The following is a 17,251-nucleotide window of genomic DNA, read 5'->3' on the forward strand; positions in this document are numbered from 1 at the left end:
GGATAATATCACCTTCCGACGGACCACCGAAATTGGCCAGAGGTCATCGTTAAATACCATGTTATTCCTAAAACACCAGACCCACCACAAGGTGATGGATAACGTAATAGCATCCTTGTGCAAGATGATCCCCTTCAGCCACTGAAAACAATCCATTTCATAAAATGACCAACCCACACTACACCCACCAGACATCAGCACCTCTCGCGAATATGGGCAATCCCGAAGAGCATGTAGAATGGTCTCATGAGGGCAAGAGCAACGCGAGCATGCACCTGACTCTGCCAACCTCCTGTCAACCCGAACCTGATTCGTTGGGAGGGCTGAGTGAAGGCATTGCCATAGAAAGAACTTAACCTTCTCAGGAATCATAACCCTCCAAAGCTTCTTCCAAACAGCATCCCCCTCCGCAGCCAGCCCCCGGGTTAGAAAACGATACCCAGATGCCGCTGTGTAGCAACCCGAGATATCACCCCTCCAAGCAAAATGATCCCTCCCAAAAGGGGAATTGCCAACACTCAACTGTTGGACAGAATTTATCAGTTCAGTTGGAAGAACCGTATACAAGGCATTGAAGCTCCAATCTCCACTAACCCAGCAGTCGGCAACCATTTTGTTGGTATCCGCGATATGAACAAAGGGGACTTTCCCGCACCAAAGCCCATTACCTGACCAGTCCTTGTACCAAAGTGATGAGTCTCCCGATCCTAGATGAGGCTTGAATCCCTCCCGGAGTGAGGGAAGGGCCTTAAGAATACTCGACCAGACTGAAGAAACACCCCGCTTGTGTTGAGCACTCAGGACAGAAGCTCCATGTAGGTAGAGGTTGCTGAGGAGTTGAACCCAAGGCTTCTGTGGAGCCGAAAGCAGGTCCCAAGCTAGCTTCCCCAGGAGTGATACATTCACCCTGCGCCTCTCTAGTTTAAGATAAAGTTAATTACTTTTGTATTTTTAATTTAAAATATATATATATATATATATATATATATATATATATATTAATGTGTCATGTGTACAAGTTATATTAGATATTAATGAGAAAGGTTTAAAAAGATTATAGTGAAATTCGGTTATATATTAACTGTGAAGTTTTTAAACGATGAATGTTTCAAACATTATTATGTTGTACTTTAATTTACTAAATTTTGTGAATTTAGTGAATCATTATCCAGAAATTTCTTCCAGTCACATCTTTATAAAAGTAATTATAAATATGCTTGTTAATCTTAGGAGCTCTTTTTCGGAAAGATTGCATTTATTTCAAAATTCATCTCTTCATATTCAAATTCCTTTATTTGTTGATACTTTAGCCACACACATTGTGATTTTCAGATAAGACTTTTAACCTTCCACTATTAAAAAAAAAAAAAAAGAACATAAATGAGATTGAGTTAGATTAAATTTGAAAATTAAAACTCATTACTTAACCTATATACAAATAAATTAAATTAGTTTGAGTTAATTTGAATTCACACATTATGAGAGCTTTTGGGAACTACTAGAAAAGCGTATTCTTTTATTTTAACATTTGCGTGTCTTTATCACAGTCCAAAAACAAATCTGTGTATTATTAAAACTGACCCGAAGTTTATGAAGAAATTATAGATAATTATTTTCTATGATAAAATTATTCAATTTAATTTACTTATTCTATTCTCACTTAAAATAAATTTATTTTAATGATTAAATTATTTAAGCAGTTTAAAGTATTTAGATGAGCATCTTAATTATAATAAATTTGAAACTAATAGCAATTTTTTCTCCTAGAACCGAGCATTAAAATGTTGTAATTTGTCATACAATCTGTTATTTTTTAATTTATTGTACATTTAAATTTGAACATTTCTTTTGATGTCTCCATTTATTTCCCTTCCCTCCTTCCTATTTATTATCCATTTAATTTTAACCAAAGCAAAGCAGTGGTGAGAAGTTGATGAGTTTATGGTTACTGGAAAACATAATTGAAATTCCCAATCTAGTGATTTGTTTTTTAGCCGGCCCATGCGAGGGAGCTTGCATTTTTTATGAATGGAAAATGGGGAGTGGACATTGATTTACGGCTGATATAAAATCGAAAGGTTCCTAATTGCAGAAATATGTATCTTTCACAGCATATTTTAATCACATAATCAGAACAAAAAACACAGATCCTACAGTATCTGACCTTTTGGAGGTACCACAGTATGGAGCAACAAACATCTGTTGACAGGGGACACGTGGAGAAGTGGGACCCACTGCTGACTAACTCATTTTTTTATTAGAACCCAAATATCAAAGTAAAATGCTATTATGCCATACAGCTGGATGGTGTTTCCTTGCCTCTGCTTCACCCTTCACCACCTAACTTTGCCAAAACAACTCCTGCTTTGGCCCCACTTTTTGCATCTATGCCTACTCTTTTTTTTTTTTTTATTTTAACTAAATTTTAACTCTATACATTTTTATTTAACTATGTTTATTTCTCTTTTATTAATATTTTCCTACTCTACTTATGCTTTTGCCTATTTGCCTTAGTTACGCCCACGGCCTGAAAGGCTGCAGTCTAAATAAATTATCAAAACTATTTTTTAATAACATCATGAATAGATATTTTAAAATATATCTTAATAATCCAAGAAGTGAGAACGTGAATCACATTCAATCCCCACATCTAAGACATTAACGTAGCCATCCAAGAATGCCGAAAGTTTGGTGTGTAAATCGCTCAACATTAATTGAATTTAGTACAAATGTTTCAAAATTAAATCCGCAGTTAAATATATGGATTTAAATTACAATATCAATAATAAAAAAATTGTTTTCAAATATTGAATAATAAGTCAAATAATAATTTAATATAATAGAAAAATAATTAATTATATTTCATAGAAAACTAATAATAAAAAAAATGTTTTCAAATATTAAATAATACGTCAAATAATAATTTAATATAATGGAAAAAATAATTAATTAAATCATTATATTTCATAGAAAACTAATAAATGAATTATTTAACAATTAATAAGTAATGAAATTCACATCCAATTACCTGCTTATTTTTAAAAAAAAATTCAAAATACAAATATAATTAATGAACAAAAAGTCAACGCTACCCCGTAACTTTTCATGATTAGAATTGTTATACTCTTTGAAAAATATTTAATTCTAATATATTGAACTAAAAATATCTTCATTTAATGATTTTAATGAGAAAAATTATAAAATATAAAAAAATATTATGAATCATGGAAAGTTTTATGTAACTGAATTAAAAATTGCAGAGCTCTTTTCTAATTCTAAAGCAACACTATTAATTCTTATTCTAAAGAGTTCATCCAGCCAATTTCGATCTGATAACTATGATGCATAACATAAAACGAGTGTTCATCACTCATCAGCAATTTGTGTATAAAAATAATAGCAATAGTTTAAAGACTAATAATTTATGTTCTTCAATAAGACACAACCGAAGACAAAACATAGAAGATATTTTCACTAATACTCTGCCATAGAAGAACCTTTGAAATTACGACATAGTATATGGTTCAAGATCCCTTGGACGGCTCTTAACAGCACGGGAAAACCCAAGGGATTCTCTTTCCATCTCACTGCTCTAAGTAAGACTCGACAAATCCCTCAAAAAACAAACGCATAAGAACACTCATTCAGGAATCGATTACACAGTTCCTGAGACATTACAAAATTATAACAGAACCTAACAACAACAAAACATGTAATAACTTAGAAATCTAGCAGCTCTGCAAAACTTAGGCACAAGGTATATTGAGGGGCTCCTCAATCCAACCAGCAAACTCATCAGCACCAAAATCACCAAAATCAAAATCAGGAAGCTCACTAGGCTCATTGTCATCAAACCCAAAAATGTGAAGATCTTCCAAGTCACCAAGATCATCAAAACCCTGTCCATAATCATCAAAGGATAACAAATCAAAATCAAGTGCAAAGTTAGGCTCAGATCCAGATGGACCACCAGCAGCAGGTGGTGGTGGCAAGTTCAACAGACTCAAATCTGGTATTTCTAACCCTGCAAGTTCAGCCACCAAATCAGTAGCTTCCTCAGTGAAAACAACATTATCCTTGTCAAAGGATTTAGAAGCCGAGGTATCCAACTCAAGTACGGAGGATGGTGATATGTGTGACAACACACTCTCGGACGAGTCCTCAGAAGTAGTAGTAGTAGAAAACTTCTCAGATACAGAGACAGCAGCAACAACAGAAGAGATGGTGGAGTTACTCTTATTAGAAGATGTCGCCAAAGGTCCATTATTAGCCAAAGCTTCAGTCTTTGCCCGAGTTTCATACTCGAACCTTTTGGCCTCGTAGGCTTGGGAAGCCGCTTCTTCAGTATCGAAAGTGCCTAACCATACACGACCACCCTTAAAGGGGTCACGAATCTCAGCAGCCCATTTACCCCATTTCCTCTGCCTAACACCTTTAGGTTTCCCAGAAGGCCTCTTCTTAGTTGACTGGGTTTGGAACAAAGCCCTCTTCTTACTTTGGGGCTCCCCTTCAATACAAACATTTTTGTTGCTATTCACCTCACAGGAACTCGTTTCTGCTGTGGTGAATATTCGAGGAAGAGGGGGAAGAGAGATCTCACACACTCTTCTTTTTGCCTTTACCGGGTTTTGAAGCCTCTCCGACTCATCTTCGGATGAGTCGGTAGCATCTGGATCGTTGTAAAATATGCGAAGTTTTCTCATCGGTTTGGACTCTTGCTGAAGCTTTTGCTTCCCTCTAGAAGCCGGTTGTTTCCGAGGGTCAGGCATGGTGGAAAAAAATTCAGGAAAAACCCTCCCAAAACCCCTCAAAATACCCAGGAAACTGTGAAGGAAAACAAATCGAATCAAGGAAGGAAAAGGAAATGAACGCCAACCAAAAGAGGGTAACAAAATCTCTCAAGGCTCTATCAGGTGAAATCCCCTCTTAGGAATATGAAAAGATGCGAAAATCTTTGTATGTGAAAACCTCCGAAACACTCCACTCCGCAACAAGTCCTGTTCCAGAACAAAAAAAAAAACATAAACTTTAGAGCCACAACCCCAAAAAATAAGACATGGTCCAAAACAAAAAACATAAAGAACAGAAGAAATATTGAAGATGAAAAGAGATACCAACCTTTTTGGCCTCAATCGCATTGAAACAAGTGGATTCACAGTATTGTGGTTGAGAATGCAGTGAAGCATACAGCAATCGGAGCACACAAAGAGAGTCAAGGAGAAAGAAAAGCAAACATAAATAATGGAGCGTTTCAACTGAGCCCCAATCACTGCCAGAATAAACCCAGACGACATAAATCCACTGCTTGCCCTTCTTTTGAAGACAAATTCTCCGAGAAACGCAGAAAGCAAGCGCTTAGCTCTTATCTGCTCTCTCACCTCTTCACTCGTCCACCAGGAGAGAAAAGAGTATCAACAAGTGAAACACACTGATATATATTAAAAAACAAAACCACTATGGCTGAAGTCCTCCTGAGAAAGAAAAAAAACAAAAGGATTACAAATCTATGGCCAATATTTTATCTATCCTCTCTGGTACAACACACAAGAGTTTTTATGGATCTCAAAACCCTTCCCTGTGACTTTAGTGAACCAAATCAATAAATACAGAAAGAAAAAAAAAAATAGCCGACCTCGGTACGACACAACACACACGGAGTGAAACGGACGCAAATCTCTATACAACAAAAACAGACCGAAAGTTTAATTTATTTATTTTAAATTAATATTTGACAAAAGGTCATTACAAGAGCACTAATAATAATAAATTAGTGATTTAATGAATGAGTTTCTCGAGGAGAAAAAAAAAATTGAACGGAGAAGATTGAAACCACATAGCTCACAATGAAATTTACCTTGTTTTGTTTTCACTGAGAGGGGAGGAGGCTACTCTGTGCCTCTGTCTCTATCTGCGTTTGGCAGTGTTTCTTCTCTTCACAGTGAGTGGCCCCTCCCTTTGCTCTTTTCTATTCAGGCCTGAGCCATTTTTTTTATTTTTATTTTTTTATGGTGGGTCAAAAATTCACATTTAGAAAGAGTGAGTAGGTAAAACATATAATATTAATTACGCAAAGTTAATTTATTTCAATTATAACGTGTGAGCTGGCATGGGGCTGTGTGTGACATTTTATTCATGACCCATCAACATGTTACATGTATATCATGCCCCGTCGATGCTTCCGAGGTATCCGATGTTTTTGTTTCTCCACGCGTGCATCTAACGTGCAGGTTGGACTCCGTTATGAGGATCCAATGAAGAGTGAGTCACACGCGCCTGGAGAGAGAGTGGGGAAAGAGGTCTCTACAAAGCAGCTTTTCGCGCCGCCAACGATGACTGACCGAAGGAACGCTTCAGTTGCTATACAATCATAACGGTTGCTGTTGGGAATGCCAATATAGGTACCCGGTCGCCGAGTAAACTATATGTTTATTTAAAATATAAAAGGTAATGAAGGAAATAAAAAAAGATATAAAGTAAATGTATTTTTACTCTTATCTACTTTTTCTAAGGATTCTGTTTGATTTTCCAAAATATTTTTACTTTTTTTTGTTTCATTTGTTTAAACACTTTTTATGTTTTATTTAGGGGAGGAGAACATGAGAATTCGTCTGAATTAATTTCATAAAAAATAAAACAGAATAAAGTATAATTAATTATACTATATTAAACGCGAATCTTTATAATATTTTTATAAATTATTATTTGATGAAATGTTTTTTTAATTTAATCTCTTGTTTTATTCAATTTTTATATATTTATTTATAAGTTAATTTTAAAGTTTTTAAACAAATTATTAATAATTAAAATAATTTTATATTATAATATAAAATATTTCTTCAAAATAAAATAATTTATTTATAATTATAGATACTCACTTTATAATTGTATGAAAATCCTCTGGTATTACAAAAAATCGTGGGACTCATTGTATATTCCTCTTAATTAACCTTAATAAACTTTGTAGAAGATGAGGAATCTAAAGAAATAAAAGAAAATAAGTGATTTTTTAAAATCCTTTCAAATTATTCTCCTCGCCTCAAATCACTTATCCCAAAACAAAGTGTTATTGTGTATGAAAAAATATATATTATTTTTTTTAATAAACAATAGCTTATATAATTAAACAGTTAGAAGAAATAAATTTCCATTTATCAAATAGTCTTATGGAAAAATTAAAAGAATATAGAATCAAAGAAAATATTTGATATATTGTGATTATAAGAATGTTATAATTATTTATTTTTTAAATTGCACACAAATTTTTTTATTGTTATTGGAGTATATAGTGTAGAATTTATTAAATAATAAAAGTGATTGACGTAGAAAAAGTGTAAGCGTGGTAAATCGTATATTATCAATAAATATATTAAATACAATTTTTTGTTTTACTCAATAATATTTTTAAGGAGACTTTATTTTAATTAGAGTATTTTTATAATTTTTTAAAATTTTTTATATTATTTAATCTTATTTAAGTTAAATTATATATTTAGTTTCTCTGTTTTAAAATAAAGACATTTAATATTTCAAAATTTAAGTAATATGATATTTAAAAACCAAAAAAAAAAATTAAGAAAAAACACATACAAATAAAGTGACCAAAATTACACAAACGCGTGCGCACATACTAACATATATATATATATATCAAAAATACAATTTAACCTTTTATTTATTATATTTATTTGTGACTTAAATTTTGATATTTTTAAAGTAATTATTATGAAATGTTTTGTAAGGAAATTTTTATTTATTATGTTTATCAATAAATTAAAATTTAAAATATTTAAAATAAATTTATCAATAATTCAAAATAGTATTATATCACAATATAAATTAATTATTATAAAAATTCTAAAATATAATTTGTATATTTAAAAAATATATATTTATATAAATGAAATATAATTTAATTATATATTTTAATATATATATATATATATATTATAATAACGTTTAGTTTGTGTATCAATACAAGCTAAAATACTAATATATCATTAAAAAAAATTATTATCTTACACAAAAACGTTTTTAGAAGAAAGAAAAAATCTATGAGAAAACTTTTAGAAATTTTTTTTAACTTCTTATCTAATTTTGTTTTTATTGATCATGGTTATTTTTTAATTAAATTAATAATTTAAAATAAATTATTAATAAAAAAATTATACTATATAATATCAACTATTTATTATAAACATAAAATATATTTTATATAATTGAAAATATCAATTTCTATAAATTTTAAAAACAATTTATATATAATTTATTATTATTCTTATAACATATAAAACATTTAGCATATACAATACACATAGTAAGATACTAGCACGTTGAAAAATTTGAACAAATTCTAAGAGGTGTTAACCTAATATTTTTATAATAATTTTATAAATATTTTAAGTTATCAGTATTATATAATTTAAAAATATTACATTTATCTCTAATTATTAGACTCTTTTAATTAAATTATATTCTTTAAGAAAATATTAATTTAGTTCATAAAATAAAATCTTTTAATAATTCAAATTATTTTTAAAAATTTACCTTTAACATTCCTTAATTAACATTATCTCTTTTCACTTAATTAATTTTTATTTAATTAATTGATTTTTGAAAAAATAAATTATGTGTCTACTTATTTTCTTCAATTTTAATAATAAAAAATTTTCTAATTAATTTCAAATATTTATTATCTTTTAAAAAAATATTAATTAAATAAAATTATTTTAAAAAATATATAATTAATGTAACTAATAATTAGAAAATTGTAATATGTGTAGAGAAACAGAAGTAGTATCATATTTAATTGAATAAATTATAGAAACTGTTATTTTAGGAAAATATCTTTAGAAATTATTGTTAAAATATGCACATTTTAAATTATTATTTTACATGTATCTTGTCATAATAGTATGCATTTAACTTTTTAAAAAATTTAAATTCTCTTCAAAATTTAATTATCTTACCATGACACGTATTTTATCTAAACACTAAACATTAAATTTAATTAAAAATAAATAAAAAAAACCTCACACTTGTTGATTTCAAGTGTAGAAAACTCAATTAGTTTCAATCTATTTAATACTGGTATGCTACCACTCCCAAATACTCCTTCATATAATTGTTATTATATTTCAAATACTCCGTTCACATTACATGTACTATGAAACATTGTTGAGGTGTCTTGGGCAATAATGTTCATAAACACTTTTTCCTGAGGTTGTATTGCTTCCACAACCACAGTGCATTTTGACTTCTACACGACATTTTAATCAATTTTTTCATATAAAATGGTTCCAGTTTTAAAACACTATTAAAATTAGCAACCACGTCGTGCCTTCAGAACCTCATGCTTTCGACATCAAAAATCCTTTTTGCTTCCTCTTGTCTCTATTTACATGATTTAAATAAACAATAACTAATCAACTCGATCGGACCTAATTAAGGTTGAGTTGGTTTGAATTGTTTGAGAAAAAATACAATTCTAACATATGTTTATTTGGCTTGGATCATAGAATATACTTACTTACATTCTTAATTTAAAAAATATTGATTATATAGATTAAATACTACCCAAAAAAAATTACAAAGAAAATCTTTTAAAATTGTTTTACAAAATACCCCCAATTTTAAGTATAAAAAGTTCCAAAGTACACCTTAGAAGAAAAAAAATGAAGCAATACATATTTGGTTAAGAATCTGTTTAATTCAATTTTTAAAAAATATAAATTATTGTGTCAAAAAAATATAAATTATTTCTGTATTCCTTAAAGTTAGCAACTAAAAATACTTTAATTCATAAAACATCAATATTTTCTATTTATTGACGAAAATTCTAACAATAAGAGCTAGAATAATTTTTATTTTGTAATTTCTAATACTAAAACATTATTGTTAGAGTTTAAAATTGATAATCATAATGCTTATAAAACAAGATATTTTCATACTTTTAATTTTAAGGGTGAATTAAACGCATTACTAAAAACTGTCTTATAAATTTTAATAGCGGAATTGTGCGTGAAATCTTGTTTCACCGTAAAATAATATTTTTTTTCTTGTCTGTGTAATATTTATTTACGTTGCCTCAGATTCTGGAAGACAGATACCTGTGGTTAGTCTTATTTAGGGAAGGCATATAATGCTGCACACTCCAATTGGTTGACTTGGGGGCTGTGACTATTTGAGCAAGAGCAACGCCAAGCACGTGGTTGTGTTTCTGCCATAACTGACCTCTCAATTAATTATGCTTTACATTACTCCATTACCTGCTTTTTTTAATCGAATGCCAAACATGTCCTTAAATAATACTTTTCAGGTGGACATAATCAAATATTTTTAGCTGAAAAAAATAAATGAACGTGCGGGGTTAGTGTTGGAAATAAATAATAAGGGTTGTCTTGTGAGGTGGAAGGATCTTAGCATTATTTAATGGGAGCAGTATTAGAAGATCACGTGAGGGGAGGGTGTGTGCAGAGTGAGAGTGTGTGGAGCATAATTGACAAGATATTTCCACTTGTCATAATAGCGGGTCACGTGACGCATGGGATGTAGTGATGCATGAGAAGATGGATGGGCATGTGATGTGGGTTAGGAGTTAGGAGTTAGGAGTTAGGAGTAAGAGAGGGGTGGTTGCTTGGGTTTCCCGCCAATAACGCCGACGTGGAACCCACGGGCATCTTTGGCGCCAAAATGTCCGAAAGACGTGGTAAGTGATGGGACAAGTGTCCTTCCTAGGTGGGTGCGTGGAAAGTGCTCGCTTTTGCCTACTACTATTGTCTTCCTGACGTGGCTTTCCAAGTTTAATATGCCCAATTCTATCACACCTCACCCTTATCACTTTCTCCACACCTTACGCTCTATTACCTAAACTATTCACTCTACACTATACTACTATATACTCAACTTCCTAATTTATTATCGTTTTTTTTTTCTTTCTTCATTGCCTCGTCTATTTCAACCAGCATAATACTTTGTAATTTACATCAAATGTTTGGTTAATGAAAGTCTCGTCGAAGAATATAACGCCATCTTTAAAAAAAAATAATTTAATAATTTACATCAAATGTAAAATGTAAAATAACGTTATAAAATAATTTAATATAAAAATTTATTACCTATCAATTATTTATATTTATTATAGTCACATGTATATAATTAAGTAAATTTATTTTATTAAATTTTATATTAATTATTTACACGTATTTGGTATCACTTATTACTAACACAAACACTTAATTATTTACTCCGTCCACAAGAAAATAGCACGTTCCATATTAAATTTTAAAAAAAGAAATAGATGTCCAAAGTTGAGCAGCAGGACTTGAACATTTAAAAAATAAATAAATAATTGGTGTCCAAATTTGGACAGCAACAATTCAAGATAAAAATAACATAAAAAAATTGTCTCCAAAATTGGACAACACGACATGGAGAAGAAAAAAAAAATAGAGCTCCAACTTGGGTTGTGACACTTGAATTAAAAATAAATAAATAAAATTAGATAAGGACATTAATACAATCAAATACTATATTAGTCTTCCTTTGGGGTAGTGACATTAATATAGTCACATAGTGTACTAGTCTCATTGAGGGTAGCAACACTATTATTTTAAAAAATTAAATTTTAATTAAGAATAACAACACCTGTTTTATAACATATATTGGTTTATCTAATTTTGGCTCCACTTCTTCTAAATCATTTATAAAAAAGAAAAATGTGGCAGGGGATGACACTACGTTGACCAGTGACACATTCATTGATTACCCTCATACTAGTAATATGTTTAGAAATAATCCCATTTGCATAATAAGTTTCCATAAATACTCCATTTGGGTCAAAAAGCTATAAATAGATAGATGGAAAAAAAAAATGGGGGAAATAATATAAATTAATTTATAAAAATATCTTTTACAATTTGTACCATTTGGACTTTGGCCTTTGACATTTTGTTGAGAAGGTCATGCCAAGAAAGCATGATCAAATATGTAATTGAGTACCTCACTAGTCACACCTCTAAAATACGTCGACATTTCTTTGACTCATAACTTATATTTGTCATAAAATTTAGTTATTAATGACCACAATTAAGCATCGAAATACATTACTCAATATTAAATTTTCACAAAATTACGACAATCTCAAGGCTCATAAGAACATAACAATTAGTTATAAAATTATCATTTTATGATAAAAAGAGACAAAACACATCTTTTGAATTTTTAGACTTTGACGACATTTACATATTTTCTTATACTTTTTCATACCAAAACATAATTAAATCATTAATCTAAGTATTTATTTTAATTATGAGTCTACATAATTTATTATTGTTGGCTTGTAAACAAAGTCCTCACATCATTTGATCATGAGAAAAAATAAAGGTTTATATAACACAAATAGTCGACATTGGTATGATGTCTTATAGGAAATGACCAAAAATAAAATCGTGAAAGTTTATGTCTAAAGTGGACAATATCATATCCAATGTAGAGATGTGTGTGTGTGTGTGAATCTCAGGTGTCCAACAGTGGTATCAGAGTCTGATTTTGACCATGATATTGATTCAAAGTCTCGAACGAGTATTTGATAATGGAAAGTGATGAATCCAAATGTGAGTTTCCTTATGTCCAAAGTCTTCCTGAAAGTGTGGAGGTTAGACAACGTGTCTGTGCAAGAATATAGAACTACCAAGTGTGATTAAAGCTACAGGGATCACCATTTAATACTCGTAGATGAAAAGTGATTTATGTTGAAGGGAAGGTTAAACTACAATCATTTGTGTTGAGGAGATGTTTGTTAGAATATAAACAAAGTCTCACATCATTAGATCATGATGAGAAACAAAGGTTTATATAAAACACTCATAGATGACAAAAAAAGATTTATGTTGAAGAAGAGATTGAACCATGGTCTTTTGTTTGATGGGAGGTTTGTTGGGGTATAAACAAAGTCTCACAATATTAATTCGTGAGAAGAAATGAAAGTTTATAACACTTATAGTCTCCATTTGTATGAGCCATTTTGGAAAATGACCAAAAATAAAATCATGGGGGGTTTAGTCTGAAGTAGACAATATCACATTAATGTGAATAAATTTGTGTATATGTAAATCTTAAGTTCCCAATAATTCTATATGATCATAATCGATTATATAAACTTTGAGTAAGCACCAAAATATAAAAGATTTTTATATAATTAATTATAGGGTGACCATAATCGATTATACATATAAGCCAAGACCCTTAGAGCAATGAAAAATGTTTCATAATTGATTATGAGGGAAACCAATAAAGAAGATAAAAATGCATTGGATTTAAGAAAAATACGTACTTTTAATTAGTTATCTTTTAGAAGCTCACGAGAGTATGTTTCTCAATTTACAAGTAATCACACGATAGAGGAGAAAAAATATAATTATAAAATTATACATATTCTCTTCAAATCTCATGAGAGAGGATAGACAATAACTTATAAAATTCACAAATACATTGCACTCTTGTTTTCTTTTTTATTTTATTGATGCTAAACACGTTTTAATTATTTTTGTTCTCGTTTCTAAAACGTCTAACCTTTACTTTAAAAAAAATTGTGTCAAATTTTATATATGTCACTAATTGTTAATTCAATTTGATAATTAAACATAACCAGTATCATTAATTTTAAGTTTTAAGTTATCATGTGCATAACATGTCTAATAACCAGAAGCCAGTGTTAAATTGGATTTACAAAATTTGTATCAAAATTAAATTTTGATACATTTTAAAAAAGAGAGGGCTAAAAGTTGATATTTTAAATATGAAGGACTAAGAAGAAAATTTTACATATTTACAAGGTCAAAGTAGATATTTGACCCACTTTTTTGAAATCCAAATAAATAACAAAATATGAAAACTTGAAAAAATTGAAAACCGACATAAACACTTATTTATTTATTTATTGTTATTATTATAATAATAATTTGTTTGGCTGTTCTTTACTTCTTTTGGTACGACCAAACCCATGTTCACATTATATGGATGCTCATTTTCGTTATAAGGAGGCATTTTTAAATAATGCGAGTATTTTTTTTTTTTACAAAAATTTTATAATGGGTATATGTTACAAAAATTTGGAAAAGGGATGTTTTGTTTGAAATACACGACATTTAAAAGGAACATCGTGTTTTAAAATATGACTTGTAACTTATTATTTTTAATTCAAATTAATAAAAAATCATATTTAAAATACATGATATTTGATTTTTTTTTAATTTTAATATTATTTTAAATGAAATTCGTGATTTCAACGCACAACTTTTATTTATTTTACATTTAGTGTTGTAACTGCAGTGATTTTTTTTATTGGCCAATTTTCTGCTTGTTGAAGTTAGATTATTGTCAATTTTTTAAATTTGTTATTACGTCGAGTAGTTGTATTTTACTGTCATAAAAATATATATTTTTCTGATATTTTTTACAAGACTCAATTATCTCTCTCTATATATTTACTAAAATAGATATTTATGTGAAATTAATTTTTCCCCTTAAAAATAAGAAGTGTATTAAAAGGTAAGGTATAAGTGGGTTGGCACTTGGCACCGATAATTCTTCGACTCATAAAGATTTATTAAAATAATTTATGGAATTGAATACATAAATAATAGGAAATATCGCATAAATAGTAGGAAATTAGCATATTTATGTAAATACTGAGAATAGCCTAAAGATTATGTGAAAATATTGACAGAGTTCATGATTATGTTATTTTTTAATAATTCATTTCTACTTTTAATTTCTTAATTAATAACTCAAATGTCGATTAATTGTAGCCTTATTTTTTAAAGGTAGGTACGAAAGAAGTTCAATAAACAATGGAAGAAACAAGGGTACCCGAATGTCAAACAAAAATAAAAATGCACTTGTTCGTGTTCAACATGAATGAATAATTCCGAATGGGGTCAAGGAAACAAATAGCGAAATGTGAAGCTGTGTCGGCTAAAACACGGGTCATTTCAATGTTAAGTAAACGTTTGTTCACCTAATAATCGACCAAATATGGTCACATTAGTTTTCAACATTGTTTTATTGAACCACAAAGCTAGAACAGAGTAATGCCAAACTAATCAAGATCCAAATTTCATGATCTCCTATCCTTAATTCAACGTGGCCTTGCTGAATTCGACTAGGTCTATGCTGAATCTGTTGTATAAATTAATAACAATTTTAAATCAAATTAAAATTTTAGTTTCTCATTTTTATACGGATAAATTTAAAAAATCTCTTGTATTAATTATTTATTTTTTACAAAAATATCTTTAATTATGTTTTTTTTATACTATATTCAATAAGTAGTAATATGAAGATTTAATTCTTTATGGACATGAAATTGTAACTTAATAAAATATTATTTTATCATACTAACATGATAAAAAGAGAGTTACATTTCTTTATATATAACAAAAGATAAAATACTAATACGACGAGTCTAACTACAACATTAACATTAGTGTAAAAGAACAAAATAGTAGATTAACATTTAAAGTCAAAGATTCATTAATAATGCCTTGAATTTAGGGAAAGTCTAAGTCTTTTTTTATAAGAAGTGAATTATGAAAACCTTGCAGCGTTATTTGAGATTTGTCTTTCACATTCATAGGCAATAAAAATAAAGACTTTAAGTATATTAAAGATGAAATAATAAAAAATTTAAATATTGCTGTCAATATTTTTAAAAAATAATAAAATATATTTTATAAATGTTAAGAGTAATATAAAAAATATATGTTTTACAAATTTAATGTTATTTACATATTTATTAATTAATTAAATTCTTGTAAATTAGTTAATTTTAATTGAATCTTATAAAAATAACTAAAGAATATATTTTGATTTTATTTAAATAAATGTACAGTCTAATTTAAAGAACCAACAATGTTGAATGCAATAATAAGCAAATTTGTACTCTTATATATGAAGTGGAAATAGATTAAAATCTTATATAAGACAATCATTTTCCTAATCACGATATACCCGATCGATACCTTAATCTTACAACAATCAACAATATATGGCTCTATTTCACGTAGTTAAATGATTGAAAAATTAATTGGCACTTAAAATTTTTAATTAAAAGTTGAAAAATTTACTGAAAGGTTTAAAGTTGAAAACAGAAAAGTATTCGTACTATTTCTAAATAAGAAACATTTTAATACTAAAAAGATTATACGAAGTTGTGTTTTGGATTTTCAACGAAATGTGTGATGAAATTAATCATATAATACATTAGGGGTGGAAAAAGTTTGAGATGTGAACCATATCCATATTAAGCGAATAGAAAAACAAATTATCTAATGGTTTTCATATGGTTAATTCGGATTGAACGGGTATAAAAAAAAAAAAGAAGAAGATATATATAGTTATTGTGGACGATTGTGATTTCAGATTTTATTTTTCATATAAAATTAAACTTGACCAAACCTTTGAAAATAATAAATTTGTTTACTACAAATCACAAAAAAATTATGTAAGTGTCACTAAAATTAAAAGTTGAGTATTGTAGGAGATTGATGTATTATTTGTCATAAGCTCTTATCACATCAATTTTACAATGATGGTATATTATTTTTATAAAATAATGAAATTTTTATATATTCGATTGTCAAAATAAAGGTGATATTTTATATATCATAATATTAATTACAATATACAATAACAAAAAAAAAAAAGGAGATGCATAGATGGACAAGTCATTTAGTTGTTGTAAATTACATTTGTTGGAGAATGCTACAACATGGAAGGGACCTTGTCTTTGAGCGATTCAGCACTAGAGAAGAAGGAGAAAGAACACTATTGAAAAGAATAATTATAATGTACCTCACTTATTACAATCCATCGGAGAATTCATCACAGACGTTATACTCAAATCTGACAAAATCAAGAGCTTAAATAGTCAAAATTAATTCAATATATTTTTATCATGATTTATACCAAGTTTATTTTTATTTTTTTTACTGAACTCGACCGTACACACCTGATGAATCACATCACCACTACAATAGATAATAAATGACAAGGATAAATTTAGTAAAATTGGTTTACTTATTATTATCATTTTCAATGCTATACATATTTTTACGAGAGAGCCTATGATCAATCGTGCTTCAATTGAAATGGAAAAGTTATTTGTTACTTTTCTTAATTTTTGTATTTTTTTTTAAATGTCACTTATTTTAAAATTGAGAGAGTAGTAGATGATCCAATCAAAATTATTTGA

General features: G+C 28.8%; 1 protein-coding gene across 1 annotated transcript; it reads right to left on the reverse strand.

Moving 5' to 3' along the window:
* Window positions 1–3,447: 3,447 nt before the first annotated feature.
* Window positions 3,448–4,910, reverse strand: LOC109816907 (ethylene-responsive transcription factor ERF118). Its single transcript, XM_020382058.3, has one exon. The coding sequence runs from the start codon at window positions 4,767–4,769 to the stop codon at window positions 3,747–3,749; it is 1,023 nt and encodes a 340-aa protein (XP_020237647.2). The 5' UTR covers window positions 4,770–4,910; the 3' UTR covers window positions 3,448–3,746.
* Between the last annotated feature and the right edge of the window lie 12,341 nt (window positions 4,911–17,251).

Source organism: Cajanus cajan, chromosome 7, assembly GCF_000230855.2.
Source record: "Cajanus cajan strain Asha chromosome 7, NIPB_CcT2T_4, whole genome shotgun sequence".
Taxonomy (NCBI): domain Eukaryota; kingdom Viridiplantae; phylum Streptophyta; class Magnoliopsida; order Fabales; family Fabaceae; genus Cajanus; species Cajanus cajan.